Source organism: Cyprinus carpio, chromosome A22 (assembly GCF_018340385.1).
Source record: "Cyprinus carpio isolate SPL01 chromosome A22, ASM1834038v1, whole genome shotgun sequence".
NCBI lineage: Eukaryota > Metazoa > Chordata > Actinopteri > Cypriniformes > Cyprinidae > Cyprinus > Cyprinus carpio.
The window spans coordinates 14,772,789-14,799,839 of record NC_056593.1 but is presented as its reverse complement, the minus strand read 5'-3'; the positions used below and the strand labels follow the sequence as shown (position 1 = coordinate 14,799,839).

Below are 27,051 nucleotides of genomic sequence, written 5' to 3'. Positions count from 1 at the left end.
CAATTAGTTTACATGGGGACTGGAGATTTCAAGCTTCAAAAAGAATGCAGGTAAAAGTTTCATTAAGGTGGTTCATATGACATATGACATATATCATATGATAAGATTTGTGTGAATAATCTTCCCCTCTAGTGCGCTCTTAACGTCTGAAAATGGATCATGTTTTGCTGAGGTTTTTAAACTGGATCGATTTATTCTCATTCTGGGGTTGGAATGCCAAAAAGGTGAGTACATAATAAAATGTATTTCATATGTCAACTGAAAGCACAATAACATCCTATTTGTGGTTTCTTGTAGTTTAAATACCTGGCCTGGATGGTAGCTGGTCTGCAGGAAGCTGAGTGCCCGTTCTTCCATCCAGGAATGAATCCACAAACTGGCAGTGGTCTTCACCGTGACCCGTCTGGTCTCCAATATTGTAGAATTTACCTGAAGGCATAATGAAGAAAAGACTTGCCAATTTCTAATCTATTCTAGCTGCAAATGAACCCAATGTACAGTATGCATCAGCGTTCAAAAGACTGACCATTAAGGGAGTCGCTCAGGTAGATCTTGTATCGTAGGGAGTTGCAGAGTTGGATGCCGACAAATTTGCGGTACCACGTCCTCTTGACATACTGCTTCCCATTGCACTCAGAATAGGAATCGGTTTTGAAGGGGAACTGGGTCCAAATGGCATCTTTACCTGAACGGCATGCCGAGAAACCCCAAGATGTTATTTTATGAACTGACAAGGCCAGATATTATGTTCTGGCACAAACTGTGCAAAACATTATTTCTTTCAGTGGTCTTCTGAAAAGATTACTGGAGTACAGACACCATTTTTGTTTATACACATGTTAGCAAAGGCCTGCTGAGGGGCTGCTCCATTAGTTTCTGTTTCCACTGGCTCCTGTCATAACCTCGTCTTACTATTGGCTAACTTTGCTCTCTATATCCATTGTTCCATTACTCTGTCAATTTCGGCTGGAATAGAAAATACACAGGAAGAAATAGAGGGAGATTGATATCAAACTGGCCCATTCTTGCAGCTCAATGAGTGCAAGAAAGTACAGAGGCCCTTATTTGAGAGCAGGGATGGAAGAGGATGGTGTTATCCATTTGCCACTCTTGGGTAAATGTTTTGTCTGGCTGAGAACTTGGTATGGAAGAAGTGAACTCATAGGAAGTCTCCACAGCTCCTTTACCCATTCTTTTTCTTACTTTCCTCTACTAGGACTGCTCGTTACATTATCCATTTATTCAACAGATAGGAATTTATCACCTGAGAGAAATAGTGTACAAAGAAGAAACACGTACCTGAAACGTTCTCGCTTACCCGCGGATCCGCTGCAAGAGAAAACAGGGCAAGAATGAGGAGAAATCAGAAATTATGGTTTTGTTTTAGAGCCACCTGGTCATAGAGACAATCATAATGATCTGTAGACCATAGGAAAGTTACTGAGACAAATCAACCAACTCTGCATTGGCTATCCATGGGTGGGCAGAATGCCTTAAGTGAAAAAAAAAAAAAAAAAAAAAACTACAATAAATTCCAACAGGCAGAAAATACTGCGCTTTCCAGTGGATTTTGAATATCCCTTATGAAGAGAGATCAGCTGGCATGAACTAACCTGCCGGATCTGCCAAAGCTATAGGGGAGAGACTGAGCCTCAGGGGCTTTGGCGGTAAGAGCTCATCATTCAGTTTTCCTCTATTTCTTTCCCATCATCACACATATGGACTCTCTTTCCTTCCTCATTGCATTTGCCCTGCTTTCCATTCTGTTGCTAGTCTCTTTCTTTATGCAGGCCAGACAAGGTTTAAAACTAAAGCCCCTTCCAATAAAACATGGGGATGATATGGGTCTTTATTTGTTCCTTTTTTATGATAAGTTGTTAGTGAGCTTGTAAGACAGGGAAAGGTTGGCTGTGTGACAGCACTCCAGGGGTGCATCTGCAGGCAGTGATAGGGCCAAATGTTGCAACAGTACGGGGACATGCTGGAGTCATTATATTAACGACAAATAATTAATTACATATATCTCTGAGATAAAGTAGAGGTCATAAATATTGGCTGACTTGCACAGACAGCATGCAAACCCATGGCAAAGCAATCTGCAGCACTTCCATGGGGATATTTGCATTTTATGCCTAATGTATGACTTTAAAACATATTTTATCTTAATACTATGATTTGGATGGGATATGAGAATATGGGATTGATTTATGATTAAACTATAACTAAAATAAACATACATTCAAATAGCTCCAGGACATCTCTTTCACATTAAAATGGCATCTCGAATGTTGGAACAAGTTGTTTGAACTGAAATGTGTTGGCAGTGTGTGAACACAACCACCCTAAAATGATAAAAATCCACCCTTTTTTTTTTTTTTTTTGTACTAAAATCTTTACCCTTTCTTAAAATCCATCCTATCACAACCCTAACAGACATAAAACATACATCCAACCCCAAATACAATTTTATCACCACCGGAACAGATGTAGAATGTCTACTGGTGTCTTACCTTAGACCTGCCCTGAGTGAGCTGTCATCAGTTGGCCATTATTTAGACACCAGACCAGATGTAGACCAGAATGTCTCCTAAGCGATTGAGGTGTTTTGTTGTTGGATGTAATAATGAACATAGCAGTCGTCATTTACTCCTGACATCTGAGCCACTGAACTCGCAGTGGATTACATTTGTTTCTAAAGAGAATGTGCCCCCGATCTACCTAAATCTTCACGCAAATCATTCGTGATCCAGCTTCACTAACAGAAGTGAGTATAAGTATAATTTTTGCAAAACGCTTTTCCTAATAATGTGCTAATTAGCAAGTTTCACAATGAATATGGCTAAAGTAAACAGTCTCTCTGAGAGCGGCTCGGAAGAGAGGGGTGGAGTCAGCAGAGCTCATTAACATTTAAAGGAAAATGGGACAAAATGGCTTGCTCTGAAAAGAGCTGTTTTTGACAGGGTAAAAAAGGTGTTTTTTTACAATACCATTGAGAAATTTTAACCAAACTATGTTACAGACTTTCATTAAGACCCTAAAGAATAATATCAAACGGGCATCCGATGACCTCTTTAAAGTATGCCTATGACAAGAAAAGTTCAAGATTGAAGTATTTTTCTAGTTTAAAACACATGGCCAAAAAAATCTGTTTGGCTTTAAAAAGCTTTTATATAATTTCAAGAAATGTAAAATTTAATGACTCCAAAATGTATATATATATATATATATATATATATATATATATATATATATATATATATATATATATATATATATATAGAAAAAAAAATAAATAAATACTTGAACATATGAGTGTACACATCTCAAGTTTTTAAATACACCTTTTTTTAAAATAAAGCACCACATTACATTTTTTGAATGCACCACATTACTTTGATTTGGGGGACATATATTTTTCAAATAAGCAGTGAAGTTGTTTTCGCATTTTTATTTATTTTTTTATTTAATTTTTTGGTATGTATTTATTTATTTATTTTCTAAGAAGTAATTCTACAAAAAAAAAAAAAAAAAAAAAAAAAAAAAGAAAGAAAAGAAAATGCATTACCTGACTCTGTGCTGAAGGTCACTGGTTCGCTGGGCGGCCCTTCTCCGAGTTCATTTTTGGCCTTCACCTTGAATTCATACCTGTAAGGTAATGGGACATTACATTTCTGCTTTGATCCAAATAGAACCATTAGGTATATTCATTTCGGTTCTAATCCTATGCCCCTGACACAGCAGCGAGTATGCTTAATTAAAAATGATTTAAAAGAGATTTCTGTATTGGAAACCTTGTGGGATGTTGTCAAATTCCAAGCAAAATGAGCTTCTTATTTCCCGTCTTCTGAGCCCTCACACTTGATATATTTATTCTGCAGTCTGAAGACTCATAGTCTGTTGCCCCCTTTAATGGATCCTCCATGTGTGACGTGCCTCGAGATGCAGTCCATAGGAAGCACTGGTTTATATTCTGTCACCAGATCTTGAGCCTATATTCAGTCTCATTAAAAAGCTAGCAAGTGTGGTGGCTCCCCTACAGCCAGACCACAGAGCAGATGTCCAACACCTTGTCCAGACCTCAGGATGTGGGTAACACCCCTGTTATTTGACACCCACATCAACTAAAATGCATCTATCAAATTCAGCAGAGTTCCTTAAATAGAGAGGTTGGAGTTGAGAGCATTGAGACTGTACCTGCTCTCTGGTGTGAGGTTCTCCACAGCTGTATGAGTCTGGTTGGTGGTCAGAATGGAAACGTGTTCACCATCAGGACCATTAGTAGTTGAGATAACCTCATATTCTGTGAAAAAAGACAAATGAAAAGGAAATGGATTTGGGACTGACTGATCAAAGTTCAGGGTTAGTTTTGACTGATTAGAGTTTACCCATCAAAGTTGAAGGTTAGTGTTTGACCAATTAAACTCAGGATTTAGTGTTTGACCAAACAAAGTCATCTTGGGTTAGTGTTTAACTGATCAAAGTTGACCAGTGTAAAGTGTAAAGTATTTAACATCCTAATGCCTAAAGTTGATATTTGACTTATATACTAATATTATAGTCTAAAATCAAAAAACAACAAAGTTCAAGTTTTAATGATCAAAAGATCAAAATTGAGGGTTAGTGTTTGACTAAATGTTCACATATCAAACTAGAGGGTTAGTTTTTGACCAATCGAAATCAAGAATTAGTGATTGTCTCATGAAAGTTTAGGGTTATAATATTAGAACAAAGTCAGAGGGTTAGTGTTTGATCGACTCAAAAAAGAGGACTGCTGTCTGACTGATCAAAGTTGACCAATCAAAGTATAAGTTTAGAATTTGATAGATCAAATTAGAAGGTGTTTGACTGATCAATATCTAAAGTTAGTGTTTGATTGATCAAAATCAAGAGTGTTTAAGTGACCTAGTTTTGAATGATTAAAGTTGACCAATCAAAGTTAAGGGTAAGTGTTTTACTGATGTAGAGGGTTAGTATTTGAACAAAGCTGACCAATCAAAGTTGAAGGTTAATGTTTGACCGATCACATTCGAGATTTAGTGTTTGACCAAACAAAATATACGTGGGCTAGTATTTGACTGATCAAAGTTGACTAAAGTAGAGGGTTAGTATTTGACCGCTTAACGTTGAGGGTTAGTGTTTGACTGACTCAGATTTGAGGGTTTTTTAGTGTTTGACTCAACAATGTTGAGGGATTTTCTTTGATCAGTCAAAATTGAGGGTTAGTGTTTGACAAAACAAAGTTCACAAATCAAAAGGTTTATTGTTTGACCGATCAAAATCGAGAGTTAGTGTTTGATCAACTCAAAGAAGAGGACTAGTGTTTGACTGATAAGTATTGAAAGGTAGTGTTTGACTAGTAGAAGGTAAGAGTTTGACCAATCAAAATCGAGAGTGTTCGAGTGACCCAAAGTAGAGGGTTAGTGTTTGACTTATCAAAGTTGACCAGTCAAAGTAGAGAGTTAGTTGCATTTTGATTGCAGGTCTTGATGACAATCAAATCGATTTTTTATATCCGATTTTTTTTTTGACGACCCGCTTACATCATCTTAGTATCCGGTTTTTGCATTTACACTATACACTGCTGAAAAAAATCTACCAAACGTAGACGTTTCTGACTCGGAAAAAGGAAGTAAAACGATCAGCACGAAATTACAATGGATTGCAGAGCAAATAAAATTAAACAGTGCTTTTCCCATAAAATATTGAAAAAAAGTCAACAAAAAAAAACAGCAAAACATTGGTCAACGGCGGAGAGAAAAAAAAAAGCGCTTTAAAAACCGGTTCCCCATATCTCGACCGAAATGTCTTCAAACTTATTTAGAACTGTTAACAACCCTGCATTGATGCCTGCACTCTCTTCGCCCCAAAGACTTAAAAGACATTAAAACCTCCGCATTGCTCCACTGTGTGATCCTTCGTCCTCTAATAATTGATTCAGTTGAAAGGAGTGGTGTTCCACCTGAGTTGACGTCACTTTTTTAATGACGTACGACTCGCATTTACTGGGAATATCCGATTTGGTCTGCTTACATGGCACACGCAAATGCACGTATCACCGATTCATATCCGATTTGGACTTATGAATTAAGGCCTGAATCCGATCTGAGAAAAATCGGAATCCATGCGGTTTTTTCCTGCTTACACGTTCAGGTCATATGCGATCTGTGCCACATGAGAGGAAAAAATCGGAATTGGGTCACTTGAACCATGCAGTGTAAATGGGGCCTAAGTGATCATAGCTGAGAATTAGTGTTTTACTCACTCAGTGTAGATGGTTAGTGTTTGATTGATCAAGGTCGAGGGTTAGTGTTTGACCGAATAAAATCAAGAGTTTTTGACTGATCAAAGCTGACAAGTCAAATTAGTGTTTGACAGATTAAGGTCAAGGAATAGTGTTTGACCAAAGTCAAGGTTCAGTATTTGATTAATCAAAGTAGAACGTTAGTATTTGACAGATCAAAGTCAATGGTTAGTGTTTGACTGACTCAAAATAAATGGTCAGTGTTTGATTGATCAAAGGCAATGGTTTTTGAGTCATACCCTAAACTTTGACTTTGATTAATCGAAGACAGGGATCAGTTTAATTTCAACACCACAATATATCACACATTATATTTCTCAGATATAAACCAATAGATATTAGACCATGGTTTTCCTTCCACCATTCATCCCTCAATCCTACCTGTCGTCTCATTATCTGTTTTCTCCCAATCAAGAATAATGAAGGAGGGACATCCTTCCACGGTTACAACAGTGAGGTTGGATGGGGCTGTTCTTGGCGGGTTGGTGACATTTTGTTCTCCAGCCTCCTCCTCAGGGAAGTAACTCAGAGAGGTGGTGATGGAGCAGGGTTCATCTGGCTTCTTATCTGTCTTATAGACCACATGTGGAGCTGGACAACAACATATTTGTGTTTAAATTCAGACTCCTCTTTGCTTTGGCTCTGAAATTTAAATTTGCACCATTCAGATTCCTTGGCATGCATGGCTACAGCAGTTAAGAAAGTCTTATTACCAATGTAGCGTTCTTTGCCCATGGCATCAACTTTAGAAGCAGGAACAGAGCTGAATACTGAAGAGTTCTCCATGTCTCAAATCGGCGTGCTAAGACGCCAAACATATGAACAAATCAGTGTCGACTATATCAAAACTATGGTTAACAGATTGTTTCAACCAGCATATTTTTATACATCATCTTAAAATGTATTTAAAAGATGTTTAACCTTCAGCAGAATATTGAAGAATAAGACAAAACATCACATGAAGGCAAACCTGTCACTGTGGGAGATGTTGTTGTCTTTGGTTTGGTTGGTTTTGCTGTTACAGGTGGCAGCTTGGGTTTCAAGATGGAAGCTTTGTCCTGATTCAGGTCTGTTATCTTGTCTCCTGTTTACATAACAAGTGAATACATTAAATGTTTTAAAAATAGCATCTTCCTAAGTCGTTTAGTGTTTACTGGCAGAAAAGTATATCAAAACACATTTTTACATTCACATTTCTGTAGTTTTAATTTTGCAGACTATGGGATTCCAAGAGATGGACAAAAGTCTTTTGTCTTTTAAGTTTAATTAACACTTTACCCACCTAATCCTCCAGGTTTGCCAACAAGATTAGGCTTTTTTGCTGGAATAGGAAGGCGTGCAGCTGGAGAACCTGTAATCATGGAAGCAAAACTGATGAAGTGAAATCATTCCAGATTCAGATATCCTACTCTCCCATTTCCTTAATTTGTTTCCACTATAAACTAACAAGGACACAGTAAGTCAAAAATGGCACCAAAAGCACTATAACAGGTCAAAAGTAACCACCACACATTCTTAAATTTATTCACACATCTTCATCATGTTCTCTTAACTTATGATTTAAGTTTTATTTATATATATATATATATATATATATATATATATATATATATATATATATATATATATATATATATATAATAAAAAAGTGGCACACATCACTACCAGAGCTGTTGAATTGCTTTCACATTTTAGTGAAGAACCTAAAATGTGTGCCTTGAAAATACCTGTTGTCATTTAACCATGTCTGTTACAGTGTCAAATATCTAACCATCAAGTAATACATCCAACTTAATTAACTCAAAATGTCGAACAATAGATGAAATGCCCTCATTCTGAACCACAATGTGGTCAAACATAAAATCTCCTAAGACGAAAACACAGGTTTTCAAATCTTTCTTCTGATCTATGGAAATTGGAGTATCTCATACTCTAAATAATAAAATTGAACATAATTCTTGTTTACTTTTGAGAACCTGCAATTTGGATGTTTTGCTAAATGAGAGTAGCAAATTGAGAGGTCAAACTCACTTGTGAAGTTAACTGCAAATTGAATAAAATTCCCTGTTTTCTTTCTGATTGCATGGATGAAGTCTAAACATTGGCACTCCAACTGCCTTTCAAGCCTTCAGTTCTCAGTGCCATCTTGCAGTCGAGCCAAAAGAAAACAAGCTAGAGCAAGTGGACTCTTCCCAGGAAAACTGATTCAATTTACATCCAAGGCACCAGTTGTGAAACCTTCAGTTCATCACAGGGCAATCAAAAGAAGCTCAACTCCCTAAACCCTGTGGTACAAGTCAAAACTGCAAAACTGGGTGGCGAAAAAGCCAAACTTTGCTGAAAATAAAACTAAGTACCAACAGATGTCATACTTTTGCAGAGGGAAAGTAATTTCCAGAGAGCTAGCCGAGATTTTTGGTGGTGATGCCCGATGTTTTGGGTGATCTAAAACTTTTGTGGTTAGACGATTTCAGGCAGTCACTGTCAAACAAATCTGCCGTAGTACCTCTCTTCACTGAAAGCCAGCTAGCCATGATCTCCTCAGATCTCCAACTATTGGTCAGTAGAAGAAAATTCATGTCAACAGTTTGTGCTAATTTTGTTGTATTTCACTATTTTTGCACAAGCTGTAAGTAATAAGTTGTGGCAATCATTTTGCAGACCTTATTTTGTCTGTGATTGTTTTATTTGTGTAGATTTTTTACTGATCATGCCAGCAGTAATTCATCAAATGATCAAATAATAGGGAATAGTGGTACAACCAGACAAATATCCAGACGTTCAATGCAGCTAAACATCCTATTGGAAATTTAAAGTGTCACTTCAGTATCTGAACTGCAGTGGTGCTGTACAGTGTTTACAAAGTATGCCAGATTGCAAAAGTCTGCTGCATTTCCCAAAACTACTCAGAATCAATATGCTGTGTGGATTGTGTTCAGCGCATATTTTGTGGCTGTTTTTCTGCTGATACCTTATTTTTATGATTTTGTTAGTCATCTGAACACTAAATCAATTTTGTTGTGGAATTGCTGCAAGTGAAATTCTATTCATAATGCTAAAGCAATTCTCGGTAAGCTGCCCTCCAGCGTCTTTTGCCATTTCAACTTTGTTGAAAAGAACAGTAATGAGAATTAATAGTTAATGGAAAAATATTATAATTTCAGGCTGTTTTTGTTTTTGCTACACAGATAAACAATATGGCAGACTAAAAAAGCCATCATACCACATGGAAGCTCAAAAATATATCAAAGCATGCAAGTTGTCATGCACACAATGAACTTTAACCAGAAGCAGCTAAAGTCCTCTGCAGAAGTTTCAAATATTATTGGTGAAATGCACAAATAAAAGAGCCACAGAAAGTTACGAGACAGTTTAGGACAATGCGGTGGGTTTGTGTGTCCTCCAAAAAGACATGTTTTTCTCTTGAAGATAAATGTCCTACAGCACCATGATGTTTTAGAAATTAAAGGAACCAATCTGGGGAAAAGCTTTGACAATTAGACCACAAAGCTCGTGGCAGCACGGGATCTGCAGAAGCTTGCAAAACGACAACAAATGTCAAAGACAACATGGCAGATTTGCAAGCAAATGGCTTGACTGGTGAATGAATGGACGGATGGATGGACAGACATGAGTTTACAGGAGATTATGGATGGGAAGGACATTAACATGGGCACATGGGCTGCGTCACAGACAGACTCTCTGCAGGTTAATGATGGCTAACACACACAGAGGACGAGTAGGCTCTGTTTACCCATTCTTGCTGTGGACCATATGACTGGTTTGGGGAGAGCAAATCCCTTATGGTGCTCACCGTTAGCTGTTGGAGGGGAAAAGAGTGGTTGTTACGGAGAAAAGGAAGTCTAAGGTAGCATTATATTGTTGTTTTGCTGAGGTGCACAGCAGCTGAAGAAAACTAGGGGTTTACATAGAGTAATAGGCTGCCGTTCAACTGCCTGAGGGGAAGAGAAGGCTTTCAAGATCAGATTAGTGCAAATGTTGGCAGTCTGAGTGCCCATCGGGCTAAATCACACATATTTCACTGACAGTAAAACTGTCAGTTGTGACAGAGTATGATGGCCAGTTTGCACACACACCACATGTTGCAAAGGAGAAAATTTGGCTCTTGAAGAGACACTGCCCCAAGAGAACTGCAACAAAAATAACTTAGCTAAGAGGGGAAGATAAATAGCTGACAGGGGAGAACAAAGAGGGGGGGAAATATTTTAAGTATTTTTTTGTTGTTTTCCAGTAAAAAATAAAAATAAAAATAAAAAAAAATATTAAAATAAAGAAAGAAAGAAATACTAAATATTCTTAATATACATCATACATTATAATTTATAATTGTATATAATTTCAGAAATATCCCCTGAAAATAAACAAAACAAAATCTTTTGGATGAAAAACAAGAGAAAAATATTTATGCACATATATATATATATATATATATATATATATATATATATATATATATATATTCGATGTAAAGGAGGCAAGTTCTCTTAAAAAAAGAAAGAAAGAAAACTCATAATAAAAAAGAAAAGCAGAAAAGAAAAAGAGTACAAGAAAGAAAAAGACTGGAGCAAGAGGGGTAAGAGTAATGTCTTTTACCCCCATATCTTCTGGAGGAGTCACCAAGCCTGGGGGAAGAAGGTCTCATGCCATTAGAGAGAGAGAAATGGTTTCTGCCCAGTGATGTCTGGTTCCTGGTGGTCACTGTTAGGACTGAATCGACAGGTTTGGGTGGAAGAGAAGAGATGGAGTCTCTCCGGATGCTCTTACCTAGATTAAAACAACAACAACAGCAGCGGCTTTGGTTACTCTGGGAAGCACTGCATGCTGGGGCAGGTACTGTTATGTGTTAAAAAGGTTTGCCATCTGTGGGCTGATGAAAGATGTCAAGGTTAGCTAGTCATGTTTCATGTAACAATTATGATATATAAATTGAACTAAAAGTACCAGTATATAATCACCATAAGGACAACGTAAGAGCTCCTTTTCAAAAACAAGTGATCTGCCTTGCTGCCTACATAGGCAGCATCCTAACTGAAATCACCCTCTCAAGTGAATGATTTGGAACACTTTCTGTAGGTAGCAACTCAAAAGAATGCTCCTCATACAAAGTATTCAAGAGACTTACAGTTTACAATTAGCTTACAGTTACAATTTCAATAGTTTTGTGTTAGCATGCTGCTAAGCTAACAGCCCGACATTTTTGATAAGCATAAAAATCTACAACACTTGGGAATTTTATATAACATTGTATAAGTTAGTTCATTCCTAATTAAATTTTTATTGATACTTTTTGCTACTGGAAGAATTATAATTATAATTAAAATTTTTCCCGCTTTATTTGCCACCTTCAATGGATTTTATTACTGAACATACATAGCAATGCATCATGGGATTGGCTTTCCTACATTGGATGTATGCGATAATCATGTTACGTGCATTTCGGAAAACCTATGATGCCTAACAATAAGTCTAAGTAGGCAACTTCCAACGTTTGAAACAGAAACTATTGTTTATAGTAAAACTGAATGATGTGTAAATTTAACAATAAATAATGTCTGTTCTGACTGCAGTAAGACTAAATCTGATGTGCTGATGATTGCAGTAAAGTGCAGCAGTGCATTCCTGTCCTGTGAAGACAAAACATGGTGTAGGGGAGGATACAGGAAAGCTGATTTCAGACAATAACACAGACATGATATACACGGATGGGACAGTTGTGATAGCTTGCCTGACAGAGCAAATAAATGAGAGGATTGTGTGAACTGATGTCACCGGTTCTTGATGTTTTTATTGGCGCTCTTGCTCACATAGACTACAGACAGCTCTTCCTGTAATCCATTGAGCTGGAGTGTGAAATAATGTCTGTTTGTGGCTGAAGTTACCGAATTACTTTGTTTTGATTGAAACACGGTTTGAACATCCATTAATTTCCTGCGTATAACTTTTCTCCAAAACCACCTTAAAAAGCGGAGAGTTAATTGAATAAAGCTTTGAAGTCTGATATTCTGGTGTTTAGACTAAGTTTGCAGTGGTAGAACGCAAAGCCAAAGGTTGAACGGCAAATGGCAAAATAAAATACCCAAGTATCTATGTGGTAAATAGTGACTCGCTGAAGCAATATGTTGTTTTCTCATTACCTGTCAACCATCAGATCCTGAAAGTAGTATTTTTTATTTTTTTTCAAAGAACTTTAAAAAAGAACAGAAGGAAACGTAGGAATTACCAGAGGAACTATGTGGCATCTGAGTGGCACTAGGTGCCCTGGTTTGGGGGTGTCCATGTCGGGGTGTCCGGGCACTGCTGGGTAAGGAATAGGGGGTAGGGGTGACTGAAGGATGGGAGGGCTTAGTGGATAGGAGTTGGGGAAGGACGGGAGGGATCTCCACCAGCTGAGAGGAGTCATTTCTAACATGACTGTCTGAATCTGTTCAAGAGAAATGAGCAGATGAGCTCTCCATGCTGGAAAAACCAAGTCATTACACCTCAAGGTGGTCTAGTTGGTCAACCAGTTGAAGATGGAACATGGTTAATCGGATCAGCAGCTTAGCCAAAGTGGTCTAGCATCTCAAACCAGGTTAATCAGAGGTCCCACCAGGTGTTAGGACAACTGATAATCCATCTAGAGACCATCTAGCTTCTACCAGCAGTTTGGACCACCTTAAATTGGTTTTATCTGGATTTTCCAGCAGGACTGATTATTGAGACCATGCCTGGAGAAGATTCCCAACAAGGTGGACTGTACACTCCTAAAAATAAAGGATCCAAAGGGGTAAGGTAGAGGTTTGCAGTGATGTCCTAGAAGGGTTATACAAAGACCCTTTCAGTGAATAGTTCTTAAAAGAACCATGTTTTTTCTTAGTGTGAAGGACATTATAAAAATAAAATAAAAAATTCACTATCAAGAACCTTTGGGGAATGGAACGTTTCCATGGAGGTCACAGATTCTACATGGAACCATCGGTGCTAATAATCTTTATTTTAAGAGTGTTTTGTAAAGAATGTTTGATAGTAAACACATTTGTAAGAGTTACTGAGTTCCATCCCATTGATTCTTGATGGTACAGATGCTTAAGTGCCTGTTACCAACACTGAGGATTTGTTCTGATGATTTTATCCGGGGTTGAGAATGAACTTGATGACTTTGGTCTCATAATCAGTTTGGCTCCAAGTGGAAAAGCTCAGAGAAAGTTGTACTGTTATCTTAGCCAGAGTTCAGAGACAGAGGAAGACAGGAAAGGAGATGGGACTCCCAGAACTCTGCCTTTCCCTGCTAGAACTGTAATGGGACTGATTCTTTCTCTGCATGCAGTGACTTCATGCAGACTGAAGGAAAGTGCAAAACAAAGTGCAAAAACTCTGAAAATGAATGAAAGGGTTGATGAAATAAGAAAAAAAAAGATGGTTTTGATGCTCAGAAGATGGAAAACAAGATGAGGTTCAGAAAAAGAGGCTAAACTGTGAAACTATGAAAAAGGCCAAGTTGATACTAAAATAAAACATATGTAATGATACTAGTCTTTCTACAACATTGGTAATATCACATACCGACTCAAATAATGACTGACAAATGGAACTTTACAAAAAATGTACTCTGACACTGCCATGGTGCAGTGATGGCATTACATTACAACTCTATGGTACTCTGATATTTACAAACGTTCTCTTATGGTAACCATGTTTAAATAGCATATTACCATCATGGCAATGTTATTTTTATTTAGTAGGATAAGCTTTAATTGAGACATAATTTGCTGTTATATCACTACATACTGTATAAACAAAGGATTCATAGTGACACAGAGGGACAAAAAGGGAAAAGGACAGAAATGAAAACAGAGTGCCGTTTATGACCACAGTAATAAAACAGATGGGGGACTGAGGAAACCAAACATTTATAACAGTTATTATGTGATTGACAGGTGATGAAATGATAGGGGACTTGATGGACAGAGATGAGCGTGATTGGTGGACACAGAGAGTCTGACTGGTGCTGATGGGTGGAGCGTGAGCAGGCCTACAGAAACCGGGCCAATGCATGACCATGCGTGACCACAGAGGGGTTTTCACTGAGCAACACCCTGGGGAAACTTACACTTTCTCGTCACTGTCAGGAATCCTCATCACAGTGGAATCGGGACTTTCTAACTCAACGTTCTTACAAGGCATGCCAGCATGCAGCCAATCATTACAGTGGATGTCTTTAATCCCAACCCATGCCTAGCAAAGCGATTACCAACTGACTGCTCATAAGCAGAGTGATTTAAAACAAAACATCTCTCGGTTACCAGATGGGAGCTGAGACCATTTTGGCTCATTGGCTCTTGGAGCAGCCAAAGTTCCTTGCTGGACCATTGGTGGTGCTGTGGAAAATAATGCAATGTTTTTTGTAAAAGAAAAAATGAGCAGGTATCCCCAACAAGGCTCTTGAGAGGGAGACAGTATTAAATGTCTTTACTGTGACTTCAAATGCCAGTTTAAAGCGAGTGACTGGAATAAAACCAAATCCTGTATGAAAGAAGAGTGCAGAGAGAGTGAGAGGGAAAATTACCAAATGATGTCTTGGGACCTCCATTAACGCCTGTGTTTTTGGGTGGTCCTGCCTGGCTTATGTTGTGGAGAGCTAGAAAGATGATTGTGAAGGAAGAAACCAACAGAAACAGTACTGAATGCCATTTGACTCATTTTACACATAGACCAGAACACAGATTAAAAGAAAAACATTCATCCAATTGTGATGATTATTCTTATTACTTAAACAAGTAACCATGCAGCATACAGTGAACAGGATTTATCAAGCCACGAAAAAGGTTGTCAAGGTTTAAAAATGACAAAAAGCTCCCTAAAAACACCTAAAAAGTAGCTTAACATTTTTTTTTTTTTTTTTTAAGATTTTTCCAAATTTTAAACAAAGCTTAGCTTATAAGTCATATATAGGTTGAATTTTTCCAAAGTGTAAACACTGGTCTGCTATCAAAACATTTCTTTGTTTGAACGTTCCAACCAGCCTAGCATAGCAACACATCCTCGGCCAATGTTGTGAGTTTGGGTGGAGTTATCTGTTTATTTGACCAATGGCAGAAGTGACAGTTCACCTTTAAATTTCAGTATGTTCCACACTCAAAGCTACCTCACCTCTTCAGATGTCCCAAAACTACTTTTAATGATACCTTTTAGGTGCTTTGTTGTCATTTGACAAGTTTGACAGCCCTTTATCACTATATGCTTCAACTGTATGGTAAAGAACAGTGGGCCATTTGTCAAGTTATTTGTGATCTACAGAAGGTAGTAAGTCATGCGGGTTTGGAATGACATGAGGGTGAGTAAATGATGACAGAATTCTCTTGTTTTCTTTACTACATATGGGGCAATTCTTAAAAGTTGTAGTAGATGGTCTTACCATGTCGAGGTGGGAACAGACTGCTGTGGGGTCCAGCCTGTAAAAAGAGGGTTACACACATTTTTTCCCTCTTTCTTCTTTAAAAAAAAAAAAAAAAAAGAAGTGTTGAGTGAAAGAACACAGAACAGCTTTTGGTCTTCGTATCATGTAAAGGAGCTCTGTAATCAGGGTCTCTCCACCATGTCTAAAGTTTTCCTGAAATGCTCTGACAGGCATGTATTATTTCCAGTCTTCACTGAGAAAATCAAGCCCCTTACACACATACTTAAGCCAACAACTGGATTCTTGACTCAAGATTGAGAATATGTAAGAAAGAGTTTGCTCACAGGCAAATTTCTTTGTGTCCATGACAGTTTAAAAACAGACCATGATGGACAAGAAACTAGGAAAGGCAACTCTGGCCATGCATGGTGTGAGACCAGCTAAACCATCCAAAACCAGCTTAGACTGATAACCCAGGCTGGTTAAAACTGGTTTCTTAATGGCCTTACCTGTTGGTTACATATTACATATTAAATCAAATTAGTCCACCCTTCATATATATATATATATATATATATATATATATATATATATAAAATTATTATTATTTTTTTTTTCCAGGTCCAGTGTTGTTTTGAAGTGCCACAGTGGTAGAAAAACAGATAAATTATAATAATTTTTTATTTTTTTATTTTTTTGTCCCAGTATGTGAACATGGTTTGAATTAAATTACAGCAACATGAGAGAAACACTAAACGTTGTGTGTGGCATGTGGTTTTGCCTGATTAAGTCAGTTGGACATCCTCTATGCTACAGTATAAAGTATACAGTAAGTTGACATGAATCAACACTACATACCAAAGTCTTGACAAAGGGTTGGTTGGACTTGAAGGTTATCTGCATTTTTTTGTCTGAAAACAAAATGATAGCAGTGAAAGTTACACTCGATCATCTTTCAGTTTCTCAGCTTTAAGAAACTGAAAGATGTAAGACTTAAATAACTTTAAATGGATGTTACCTCCCATGTTGGTGTTGTGGATCACTGGTTTGCTCCATATTCCACTACGGTCGTCTTTGTTGGATCGGACACCAAATTCATAGGGTGTGTTGGGCTTGAGGTTGTCGATCACAGTATCAGAGGTGGGGCAGGTTTGGTAGATCCACTTCCTGTTCCTTTCTCTATAGCGGATGGTGTAATGTCTGGTTCAAAGACACATTGGTTATTTAAGTACTGTATCTAGTGGACAAAAGGCTCAACAGTCATTTCTACACCCTAGTTTTGGCTAGTTATAATAAGTCATCAAATGATGCATGTTGGAGGTCCCACAATTTTAGTAAACTGGTTTTCTGTCACCATAACATTGATCAGGCGTTAAACAGAGGGGATTATGTTTATTTAGGTTTATTAAGAGTACTGGTTCATGACTTTAGCTCCCAAATGTTTTGGTGCAGGTCAACATTTCCAATGGCCTTTCCAAAAGTCTCCCTTTATTGAAGGAAAATGTTCACATACTTCTGCATATGAAAACCAGAGCGAGTTAGGGAGGCTGAGAGTATGTCAGTGCGTCCCAACAGTGCCTGTATCCTCAAAAAGCATTTAAACATGTAGACACACCACACCTGCAGTGGCAGGTTTCCATATCCCACACATTTTTTTTCCCCCTCTGTTTAGAAAAACATTGCACTCGTTGAATGGGTCTCTCGGTTACGTGACATAAATCCAGTCTCTTGTCAGTGCATTAAGAAAACTGAAGAAAAACCGGCACTGTACTGTAAGGCATCTGAGGACGGGACCCCTAAATACTAGGGACAGGGTGCCATGATATTTTATTATATTTTTTCCCCCATGTTTTTCGGGTTAAATGGTCCCTAAATATGAAGTGAAGTAAATTAAGTCTTCCTCTGGGATTTAGGGCACTCATATGGAACATCTTGGTGGAGGAAAAAGTAAAATCCAGATGTGTGTGTAACTCACCCATCCTCCAAGCAGTCGTTCATGATGTTTCCCTCGTAGGGCGTCTTTAAGTAGGTTCCCCAGGACAGAAGTACGGATGTCGGTGTGACAGAATCGATCACCAGGTGAAGAGGTTTGTCCAGGTTCACCTTACCTGTTTCAAGCCCAGATTTATTCAAAGTTATGAGAAGCCAATGCTATCTGAAGGTCTTCAAAGATTCCCACTGGCTCAATTGCACATCTGTTGTGTATTTTCCACTAAATATACCGTCATGGACTAGTTAGATTTTTAATCCATTGCCAATATTTTTCTTCTTTTTTTTTTTCTTTTTCTTTTTAATATATATATATATATATATATATATATATATATATATATATATATATATATATATATATATATATATTTGCACCCTACCTGTGCAGTGCTTTTTCACATCATTGGTTGGGATGGGCTGAACAGCTACCAGGTACTTGGGCTCAGCATCTGTGAAAGCAAGCATCTAAAGTTATTTAAGGGTTCAAACAAAACCATAAAAAGGACAATTTCATGGTGCAGTGCAAGTTCCTTTCATGAACTTCCATCCAACATGAAGGAAATAACCTAAAAACAAGAAAAGAAATGTAAAGCCTACAACACATGTCAACAAAAGTTTGACCCCTGAAGACTCTCATGACTCTGTGTCAATGTCAATAAGTCTCATAAAATTAGATTGTTTGACCTTTTATGACAGATTAACAAAAACCCCAACACCTAAAAACCCCAACTCTGCAATCTCATTAATAAAGATTCCAAGACCTCAAGATGTGTCTGTTAGACAAGAGAGACATCAAAAACATGCAGTGTTGGGTGTTCTCCAGGACCAGGACTGGGAACCACTGTTTTATGACATGGCAAGTTTAGTTTAGGTTGTAAAAAATAGATTTACTTTGACAAATATATTTGAAAATGACTACAATATTTACACATTAAAAGTATTAGGGAAAAGTTTTGTTTGTTATACCACAAGTCATTAAATGTAACATTTTGTTACAATTTTTTTTTTTTATTACAAAAGTTTTTTTTTTTTTTTTGTATTTATTTTTATTTATTACATGTGGTTTAAGCTAGATTTTTTTATGGCCTTTTTTTGTATCAAGAACAATGTTATTGTCACTGGCCCACAATTCTGAACGTTTCTGGTAAACTTGTTTAATAAATGTCTTGAGTTGTTTAATGTGAAGCTTTTCACACAATCCACTGCAACAAAATTACAAAGATTATAAAAACATACACTTACCCACTGTAACAAAATTAAACTGCACATTTGCCAAAAAATTTATTTGGTGGGGTGATAAGTTTGTCATTTATGCCTTTCTAGTAGTTATGAATATGTACACAGGAAAACTCATTTAGGCAAAAAAAGTCCATTAGACTGATGGGCAGTGCCAAAACCCACAAAAGTCTGGACATTTATAAGTGTATGTGCGTGTGGCATGTCAAGTTGGGAAAACGCCAATAACTGCTTTTGCCTTTTGACCATCTATTGTGCACGTGTTTCATATTGAAATGTCAGCACACACTGTAAATTCAAGTGAAATGATCCTTCAGCCTGCAGCCAATATTGAATAATGATGTGACTGTGTGTTCCTGTGTTGGACTGTGTAGGTAAAGAAGCCAACAACTTCTCTTTGGAACAAACAATGCTTTGTTAGCAAGCTTCTGGATAAGCGCATATACTGTACATCAATGTGTAATTATTTTTATATTTGCGTCAGTACTTTCCATTAAGCTGAAGCTCAAAGGCCTTGACTTAAAGGCTGAGACTTTGTCCACTTCAGTCTTAAATCTTAAAAAAGAGATATGCATGTATGTATTGTTTGCAGTCAACACAAATGACCAGAATTGCATTTTCTAGGATTTAAAAATTCTGTCCGACACTGATAAGCTGATAATTATTTACACGTCATTGCTGTTAACAGATAAGTGGCCGATATTAAAATTCGACGTATAAAAAAATACTTATTTTCATGTTATGGCTGACAACTGATAAATAGCTAATATAAAAATTCTACACAACATTGATAATTATTTTCATGTTATAGCCGATAACCGATAAATAACCAATAGTAAAATTCCATCCAATTTTGTTAAAATAAAACACCAAAATTGCTTTAATTGTAAAGTAAATTTACATACCACAGCATTTTAATGTACTATGAACATGGATATTTATACTGAGATTTGCTAAAAGTTACATTTGTTTTTAGAATATATATATATATATATATATATATATATATATATATATATATATATATTAAAAGTTCATGTTAAATGACAGCAATTTTAATCTAAAATGTAAAAATTTTAGCAGTGGGTATGAACAATTAACTATCCAATATTAGCCAATACCATATTTAAACAAAAATCTCTAATATCGACCAATAACCAATATGGTATTGTTAAATCCAGCTAAATCCACAAGCAACTGCACTCTGTTATACTTGCAAAAGCCTAATGAAGCACCTGGCATAGGCCGATTTTTAAAAACTAACATTAGCTTTAGGGTCCCTATGACCTGACCCTAACCTCCTCGGAATGAACTCTGGGATTGTAGCTTATGGGAGCATGATGATGTATGGACAACAGGAAGTTATTTTACAGACAAAAAAAGTGGTAAGTGTTCTTGGGAGTAATATGTGACCTTTTTACCTTGTCAAGCATGATGTGTGGGTTTTTGGTGATGACAAATACTGTGGTTACCAAACCTTTAACAAATAGCATTCATTTGGGGTTCAGTTACAGTTTGTGTTTTCAAATAATGGAAGAGTTGGTGCAAACATGGGTGTGCAAATCAAGACAGTGGTTTCAATGGGTCAACGAATCAACATTTGTGGTTACTCCTCCATTCCCATGCTTACCCACAAAACAACATTAATGATTGTTTTGTGGGCTTCCTTTGGGCTCTTAAGTGAAATAACGGCTGCCTGTGGTTAAAGTCGAACTTACCAATTTCGGTCTCATAGGGTTCCCCATTTTCTGGAAGCTGAATGAACTGTTTGGAGAACATGCTGGAACCATATCCTAAAATGTAGCCTTCAAGTTTGATGTCAGGGTTGGGTCGAACGAACTTCAGAACTATGGTATCCCCGCTCGCGTTGATTCGAACCTTCATATTCTGTCTTCTTACTGCGAAAAGGAAGTGTTTGAAATACTTTTAATTGGGTTAAGAAACAGTGCTGCAGCTCTTCAAATGTTCTGTGTTTCTGTGTTTGACATTCAATGGCAGAAAAGAGTGACTTTCAGAACACTGCAATGAATAAATGATTAATTACTTAAAGAGTAAGTCTTTATGTTTCCCATGTATTGGATGGAGTTTGTTGATTTATGAGGCCAAAGGGGGGACGAAGGAGCGCTCTTCTGAGGAACACAAAATTGTGTGCCATGAAAATCATAGAGGTAAATCAAGGACAATGGATTTCACAGCTGAGCTCCTCGTCACTTCACTCAAAGCACAGTAGCATATGGACCTCCAATATTATGCACTAGTTATGCAGCATTACATTCAGATGAATTATGAGCCTTTGAGGCTCTGTACAGTTTCAGGAATTTGACACAGACACACATTTAAAATGATCTGATCATTATCTTTTCAATCCTGTGCCAATAAATCCATAATAAATTACCTCCTTTTATACCAGCGTTGTCTTTCACTGCCATTTCATTGGATAATTTGCAGCATGGAAAATGTCTTGAGTCAGTTTCAGGCCCATTCTAAATCCAATAAGCCACCAGGCTGAGCAGAGATTTTTTCGCTTCCACCTTTTCTCCATCAATCAGAACAGTTTAACCCTGAGTTAAAGAAGCCACAAAACGTCCTCCTTAAACTGATTTAAACTGGTTGGTATGGCCTTTGGAAAGTGATGTGTGTATTTAACTTTATAAGTAATTGCAAGCTTGGCAGGTCAAGCTCATCGCCCCTATCTATCAAAGTCTTGATGAAGCACTTCAACCAAAGCTCTCATTAATCAGGCTCATTAAACAGGCAGTTCACCCAAAAATGAAAATCCATAACACTCACCAACCTAAAACTATTTGATGTCGGTAGAGAAAAAAAGTATTTGAGATTTTGAAAAATGTTAATGCAAATCTTTCCAAACAGCAACAGTTCCTATTGACCACCAACAGATACCCTAAATTGGTCATAAGATAGAGCACTAAATTACACATTTCACGTTAAGTCATATGACAGCTTTGTATTAGAAAGTCAAGTCTTTTAGTGAGCTGGTAATTCAAGAACTGCTGGGACCAGATCATTGAGTCAATGAGTTGAATGCAAGAACTGGATCAGTGAATGAAGTGAATTTTTTTTTGAGCCTATTCTTGGGATGACCTAGACATTCAATTCACAAACTACTCAGTCTGATTGTGAACCAGAACAACCAGTGTAATGAAAAGTATAGATTTAATAATAATAATAATAATAATAATAATAATAATAATAATAATAATAATAATAATAATAATTCATTGATCCAGTTCTTGAGTTCAACTCAACTGACACAGCTGCAGTGGTTCTTGAGTCAACAGCCTGGCAGAGGAAAAGATTTTCAGTAAATAATGATTTAAATTCAGTCTGTTTCTCACACATAACTATTGTATGACTTCAGAGGACTTGTAATATAGTGCATGAATTTTCTGGACCACTTTAATGATCATTTTATAGTGCTTTTTTGTTGTTTTTGAATGTCAATGGTCACTTTTGGAAAAGAGCTACATGGATGCTATTGCTTCTTGTGTTCAAAAAGAAAAAGAAAAATAGCAGCATATGGATCTGGAAAGACATAAAGGTGATTAAATAATGACATTTTTTAAATTTATTTATTTATTTCTGATCTGTCTGTGAAGAATCACCCAACATTGAAGCATGGACGTGTGGAAAGTCAACAGGCTAAATTCAGTAACTCGTCTTCTTAATCTTTTGAAATCAGTTAAACAAACAGAAAAGAGGAAGCGTGTGTGGTCAGGGAAGCTGCTGGATTTGTACAAGGGAAATAACTACAAACCACTGAATCACTAGGATCACTGTAAAATAAACAGCTCAGTGAAGAACACTTGAAAATGAACTCTACTTTAGGTGTTCCCTATACAACAGAGCACCGTATCACTTTGATTAACTATAATTAAAAGGCAGGCACAGTCTTGTTTCTTCACCTATTCATTCAGATGTCTTTTTCAATTCCTAACTATGTCATTGTAGCTTTAGACTGGGGCCAAGGCTCTGAGTCATGGATAGGTTGACACTTGCGGCTGAGTGGTGTTTTTGGTTTACCTGTTCTCACCAGCTTGTCACCACCGATATTTTAAAAGCTGTAGCTGAGGGATTTTTTCTGTTCCCAAAATGTAATAGTTTTACATCTGACAAGAATCATAAAAAGCCGCTTTGACGTTTTATCATGCCAGTGGAGGAGGGCTGGACAATGGAATGACCTCTGTGGTCAAGGGAAAGGAAAAACACAATCGCATTTTTCGGGAGATCATGCAGGTCAAATCATGGAGCATTTTGACAGCAGTGGTAATACTGTGAACCCGGTTGATTTTCTTTTTATTATTTTACATTTTTAATAATTTTATTTGGTATACATTTTGTTATACATAAACATTCCTACTTAAGTGCCAAATGTAAATAAATAAATATTTAAATTACATTTACATTCTATTTTTTCATTTAAGAACCCATTCACAATAAGTGAATGAATGCAGTGTAAAAGAAAATAAAAAATACTTCCAAAGTTCATCAACAGTGTATAAAAATGATTCTGTCTTCAGGGAAAACATCCTTATTAAAAAGCGAACAAGCCAAAGTCTTATATTACATTTCAAATTTGAAAGAAAACATTTCTTATCCCTAAAGGATTCAGTAACTCAGCTAATAATGCGTTTTTAGCCAAGTCACGTTGTGCACTTCACTTTGCGAAGTAAATAAAATTATTGCTAAATTATCGAATTCCAGATGGATGTAAAATAAAATAAATCCATTTAATCAATAATTCTTTCCTGGGTTTATGAATCCAAAGATTTGATGTTGTACCTTAAAACAAAATCAAAAAATCCAGAGGATGGGTAAATAGCAAAGGGTGGGCAAATAGCAAAGATATGGAGGGGAAGCAAAGGGGGAAGGAATATCTCATTTGACACCACTGACAAGCTTAATCATGCATGCTCTTTCCTGGCACTGATGTTGAATGACTTCCAGACTCAGACTGATCAGCCCCCATCCAGTGCCCTGCCCCAAGCTGTGTTCTGTCAGATATGGTTCGTTTTTAGCTTGTGCATGAATAAGGTCCAGTTTTTATTGGACGTCTGGCACTTGTTCCACTTGAAAAATAATTTACAAACACACTGATTTCTAAAAGGGTCAGTCTGATTCACAGCATTCCTCCTGGACAGAAGCCATGCTACACAAAACACTTGCCAAGTCTGCATTCAAAATCAATTCGCTTTATCAAATCAAACTTGGTTTTGCTCAGATGTTTTTCGTCATGTTCAAGACTTTAAATAAATAAATTCAAGAAAATTAGAAGAAATCTTTGGGCTTCACAATGAACAGCCAGCAAGTGTCTTTAGTGATTAAAATGAATGTCAATTCTTTTCACTGCTGTTTTTTTTTCTCCATTGGATGTTTTTGTTTCTGTCCATTTTTATTTGTATTCTTATTATTCACAGTTTCTTAATTTGTAGAGGAAAGAAAGTAATGAAATGACATGAGGTTGAATAAATGATGACAGATTTTGTTTTTGGGTGAACTATTCCTTTAAGTCAACAATTTTCATGGAAAACCCAGAAATCTAGTCCTTATGTAGAACTCCAGGCTCTTGTGCACCACATTACGGGACAAACATGACCCAAATATCCAAGGAGATGATTAAACAAAAAAAAAATTGCACTAGACTTCAGATAAAGCAAATCACCTGAGGGTGCAAAGAGAGTGTAAATCTACTGTTTTCCCAGACTTCTGCAAATCATTCTTCTTTCAGGCACATTTACAACAGTTCTGATCTCTGCACTCAACAGCTGCTCTCCTCTCCCCTTCACCTCCCAAATCCTTTCATCCTCTTTGTCTTGTTCTGACTTTTCTCTGGTGCTAACTTAGACACATCTTGATATTAAAACAACCAGTTTTAGTTGCTTACACACAACCCTTCATTGCTAGCACAACTCCTAAACACATGCTCTTTCACAATTCAATGTTTTCTATTTTTTTTTTTTTTTTTTTCTGATACTGTTTGGCTTCGGTTCTCTGGGTGCATTGTGAACCTTCAGCGCTTGTTTTTACAGTACATCTGCCCGCGCATGACTTGTTAAGCCATCTCTGCCCCGTGGCAATTTGAAGTACAGTAACAAGTAGAAGCTACATTTGAGCCGGGTGAACATACAGACATTACAGACTGCTTTGTCCTTTTAAGGCGTCAATTATCAATCAAGTTCATCCATGCTGAAAAAACACTTAAAACCAGCCTAAGAGGGTTTGCTGGTTTTAAATAGTTTAAGATGGTCTAGAGGGACTCCCAGCCTGATCAAGCTTGTCTTATCTGGTTTAGCTGGTTGTGCAGCCAGTCCAAACTGATATTCGGCTACTTTTTGGGAAGTGGAACCAGCTGTAAATTGCTCAAAACCACTCTAAAACCAGCAAACCAGACCAGCCTGACCAGATAAGTGTGTTTCTTTTCAGCAGGGATGAGAAGTTAAAATTTTCAATGCATCTTCGCACTTGTTGAACTCAGCCCCACCCGGTAATTTAAACTCTGTCTTCAAGAAACGAAGTTGGCTAATGAAAGATAAACACTGAACGCTGCTGGGCTGGTTGACTAGCTGTGCTGAATGAAACTCGGTACAAGAGACAGGGCACTGAGCCAGTGCAGACATTCCTCCCCTCCGGAGATGGAGGTGGTTTTTAATAGCTGATAAATGAGCGCTGATAGTGAACCGAGAGCTTGTATTACTAATGTCGTAGCTAATCTAAGCACCCAGGGACGCTGGGAGCTAGAGATCTTGCAAAGATATATGCTACATACATACATAAACTGCTGGCACTGAGGAGGCAGGTGCTGGAACATATGTAGACACACACAAAATACACTATGAACAGGATACTTAGGTGTGATGTATTCATTCAACAAGCCCTAGAACACACACAATCAAGCACCATCATGGAATACACACACACACACACACACACACACACACACATACAAACACATACATACATATGCATACATACAAAACAAAACATTTACAAAAAAAAAAAAAAAAAAAAACCTTGATTTTGGCCAGCTCCATACACCATGTGGTAACCATTATCACTCTACTGTTTCGAATTTTAGTCTATCAAAATTTAATGCCATTTTGCAACTGGCAAAGCCAGAATATCAAAGTGCCTGGATGGTTTCCGAAGTTGGATTCTGGACAACAGCAGACAAATTGCACGTGCCTCATTTTCCAGAACCTTTCAGGCTCCAACCCCATTTTTTCCCTTTGCAAAGACTGGCTTCACCCCAAATGTAATCATGTTGCATATAATTTCCCTAATACTCTGCTCATGCACCCCTCAAATGCACCTGCAAAATGCATTGCATTTTCTTAAAAATGAATGAAAAATAAAACGAAAATGACCGGTTCAGGGCATCTTGCAATTCAAATGTAGCAGGTTAATCGAAATGAACCTGGTCCTAACCTGCAACTCTACAAAAATCTTTTTAGGATCACATTACAATCCTAATTTTACAAGAACTACTGCAGAAATGCATGACATTCTGAAACACAAACAGGTGCATCATAGAAAACACACTGATCACCAAAAGACATGAGTGACCGGTGCTGCAGGGCATTACACTGTGAGTATGCGGCACTGTGGTGCTGAACTTGCCTCTGACTCTTTGTGCTGAGCTGCATGCGAGGAGGAGAATTCCTGCAAGCTTCAGAAGGAAGCCCAAGTGAAGGACAGTGCTGCCTGCCATGGTGCTCTGCTCCAGTCGAGAAGGGATGCTGCCCGATTTCTTTAAGACTGTTGCTGCTGGTGCTAGTGTCAAGTCAGGACTTCTTGAGCTCACCGTGTGCCTCTGCTGAATGATAGACAGTGCGAGGAGTCCTCCAGGATGTATAGTGACCAGGGAGGGAGGAGATTGCTGATGCATGCCTCGATCACACCCACCCTCACCAATCCACACACATTTGTGGGGGGTGAGCATGGTTTTCATTTACTGGTTTTGCTCGACCAAACACTCTCTCACATTTTCTTCCATCAGGGATTTTTGCCTGCAGCTTTTTGTGTTTGTGGGTGTGCAAGTCTGTGCTTGTGTCAGAGTGTTCCCTAGAAATTTGATTGGACCTAGTACACAGACTTGGGGCACCCCTAC

At 37.5% G+C, this 27,051-nt stretch overlaps 1 protein-coding gene across 1 annotated transcript in view; it reads right to left on the bottom strand.

Annotated features, from left to right (window-relative positions):
* The window catches only part of LOC109089912 (target of Nesh-SH3-like), a 28,295-nt gene extending 1,448 nt beyond the window's left edge, over nt 1-26,847 (bottom strand). Inside the window, 22 exon segments of the mRNA XM_042712010.1 lie at nt 307-429; nt 527-685; nt 1,300-1,329; nt 3,566-3,645; nt 4,195-4,300; nt 6,683-6,892; nt 7,015-7,083; nt 7,086-7,103; nt 7,272-7,385; nt 7,584-7,652; nt 10,056-10,121; nt 10,916-11,086; nt 12,543-12,743; nt 14,605-14,679; nt 14,868-14,939; nt 15,717-15,753; nt 16,557-16,609; nt 16,717-16,898; nt 17,674-17,806; nt 18,071-18,139; nt 20,645-20,824; nt 26,562-26,847. Coding sequence (XP_042567944.1) covers nt 307-429; nt 527-685; nt 1,300-1,329; nt 3,566-3,645; nt 4,195-4,300; nt 6,683-6,892; nt 7,015-7,083; nt 7,086-7,103; nt 7,272-7,385; nt 7,584-7,652; nt 10,056-10,121; nt 10,916-11,086; nt 12,543-12,743; nt 14,605-14,679; nt 14,868-14,939; nt 15,717-15,753; nt 16,557-16,609; nt 16,717-16,898; nt 17,674-17,806; nt 18,071-18,139; nt 20,645-20,824; nt 26,562-26,829 — 2,485 coding nt within the window. The 5' untranslated portion in view covers nt 26,830-26,847.
* Between the last annotated feature and the right edge of the window lie 204 nt (nt 26,848-27,051).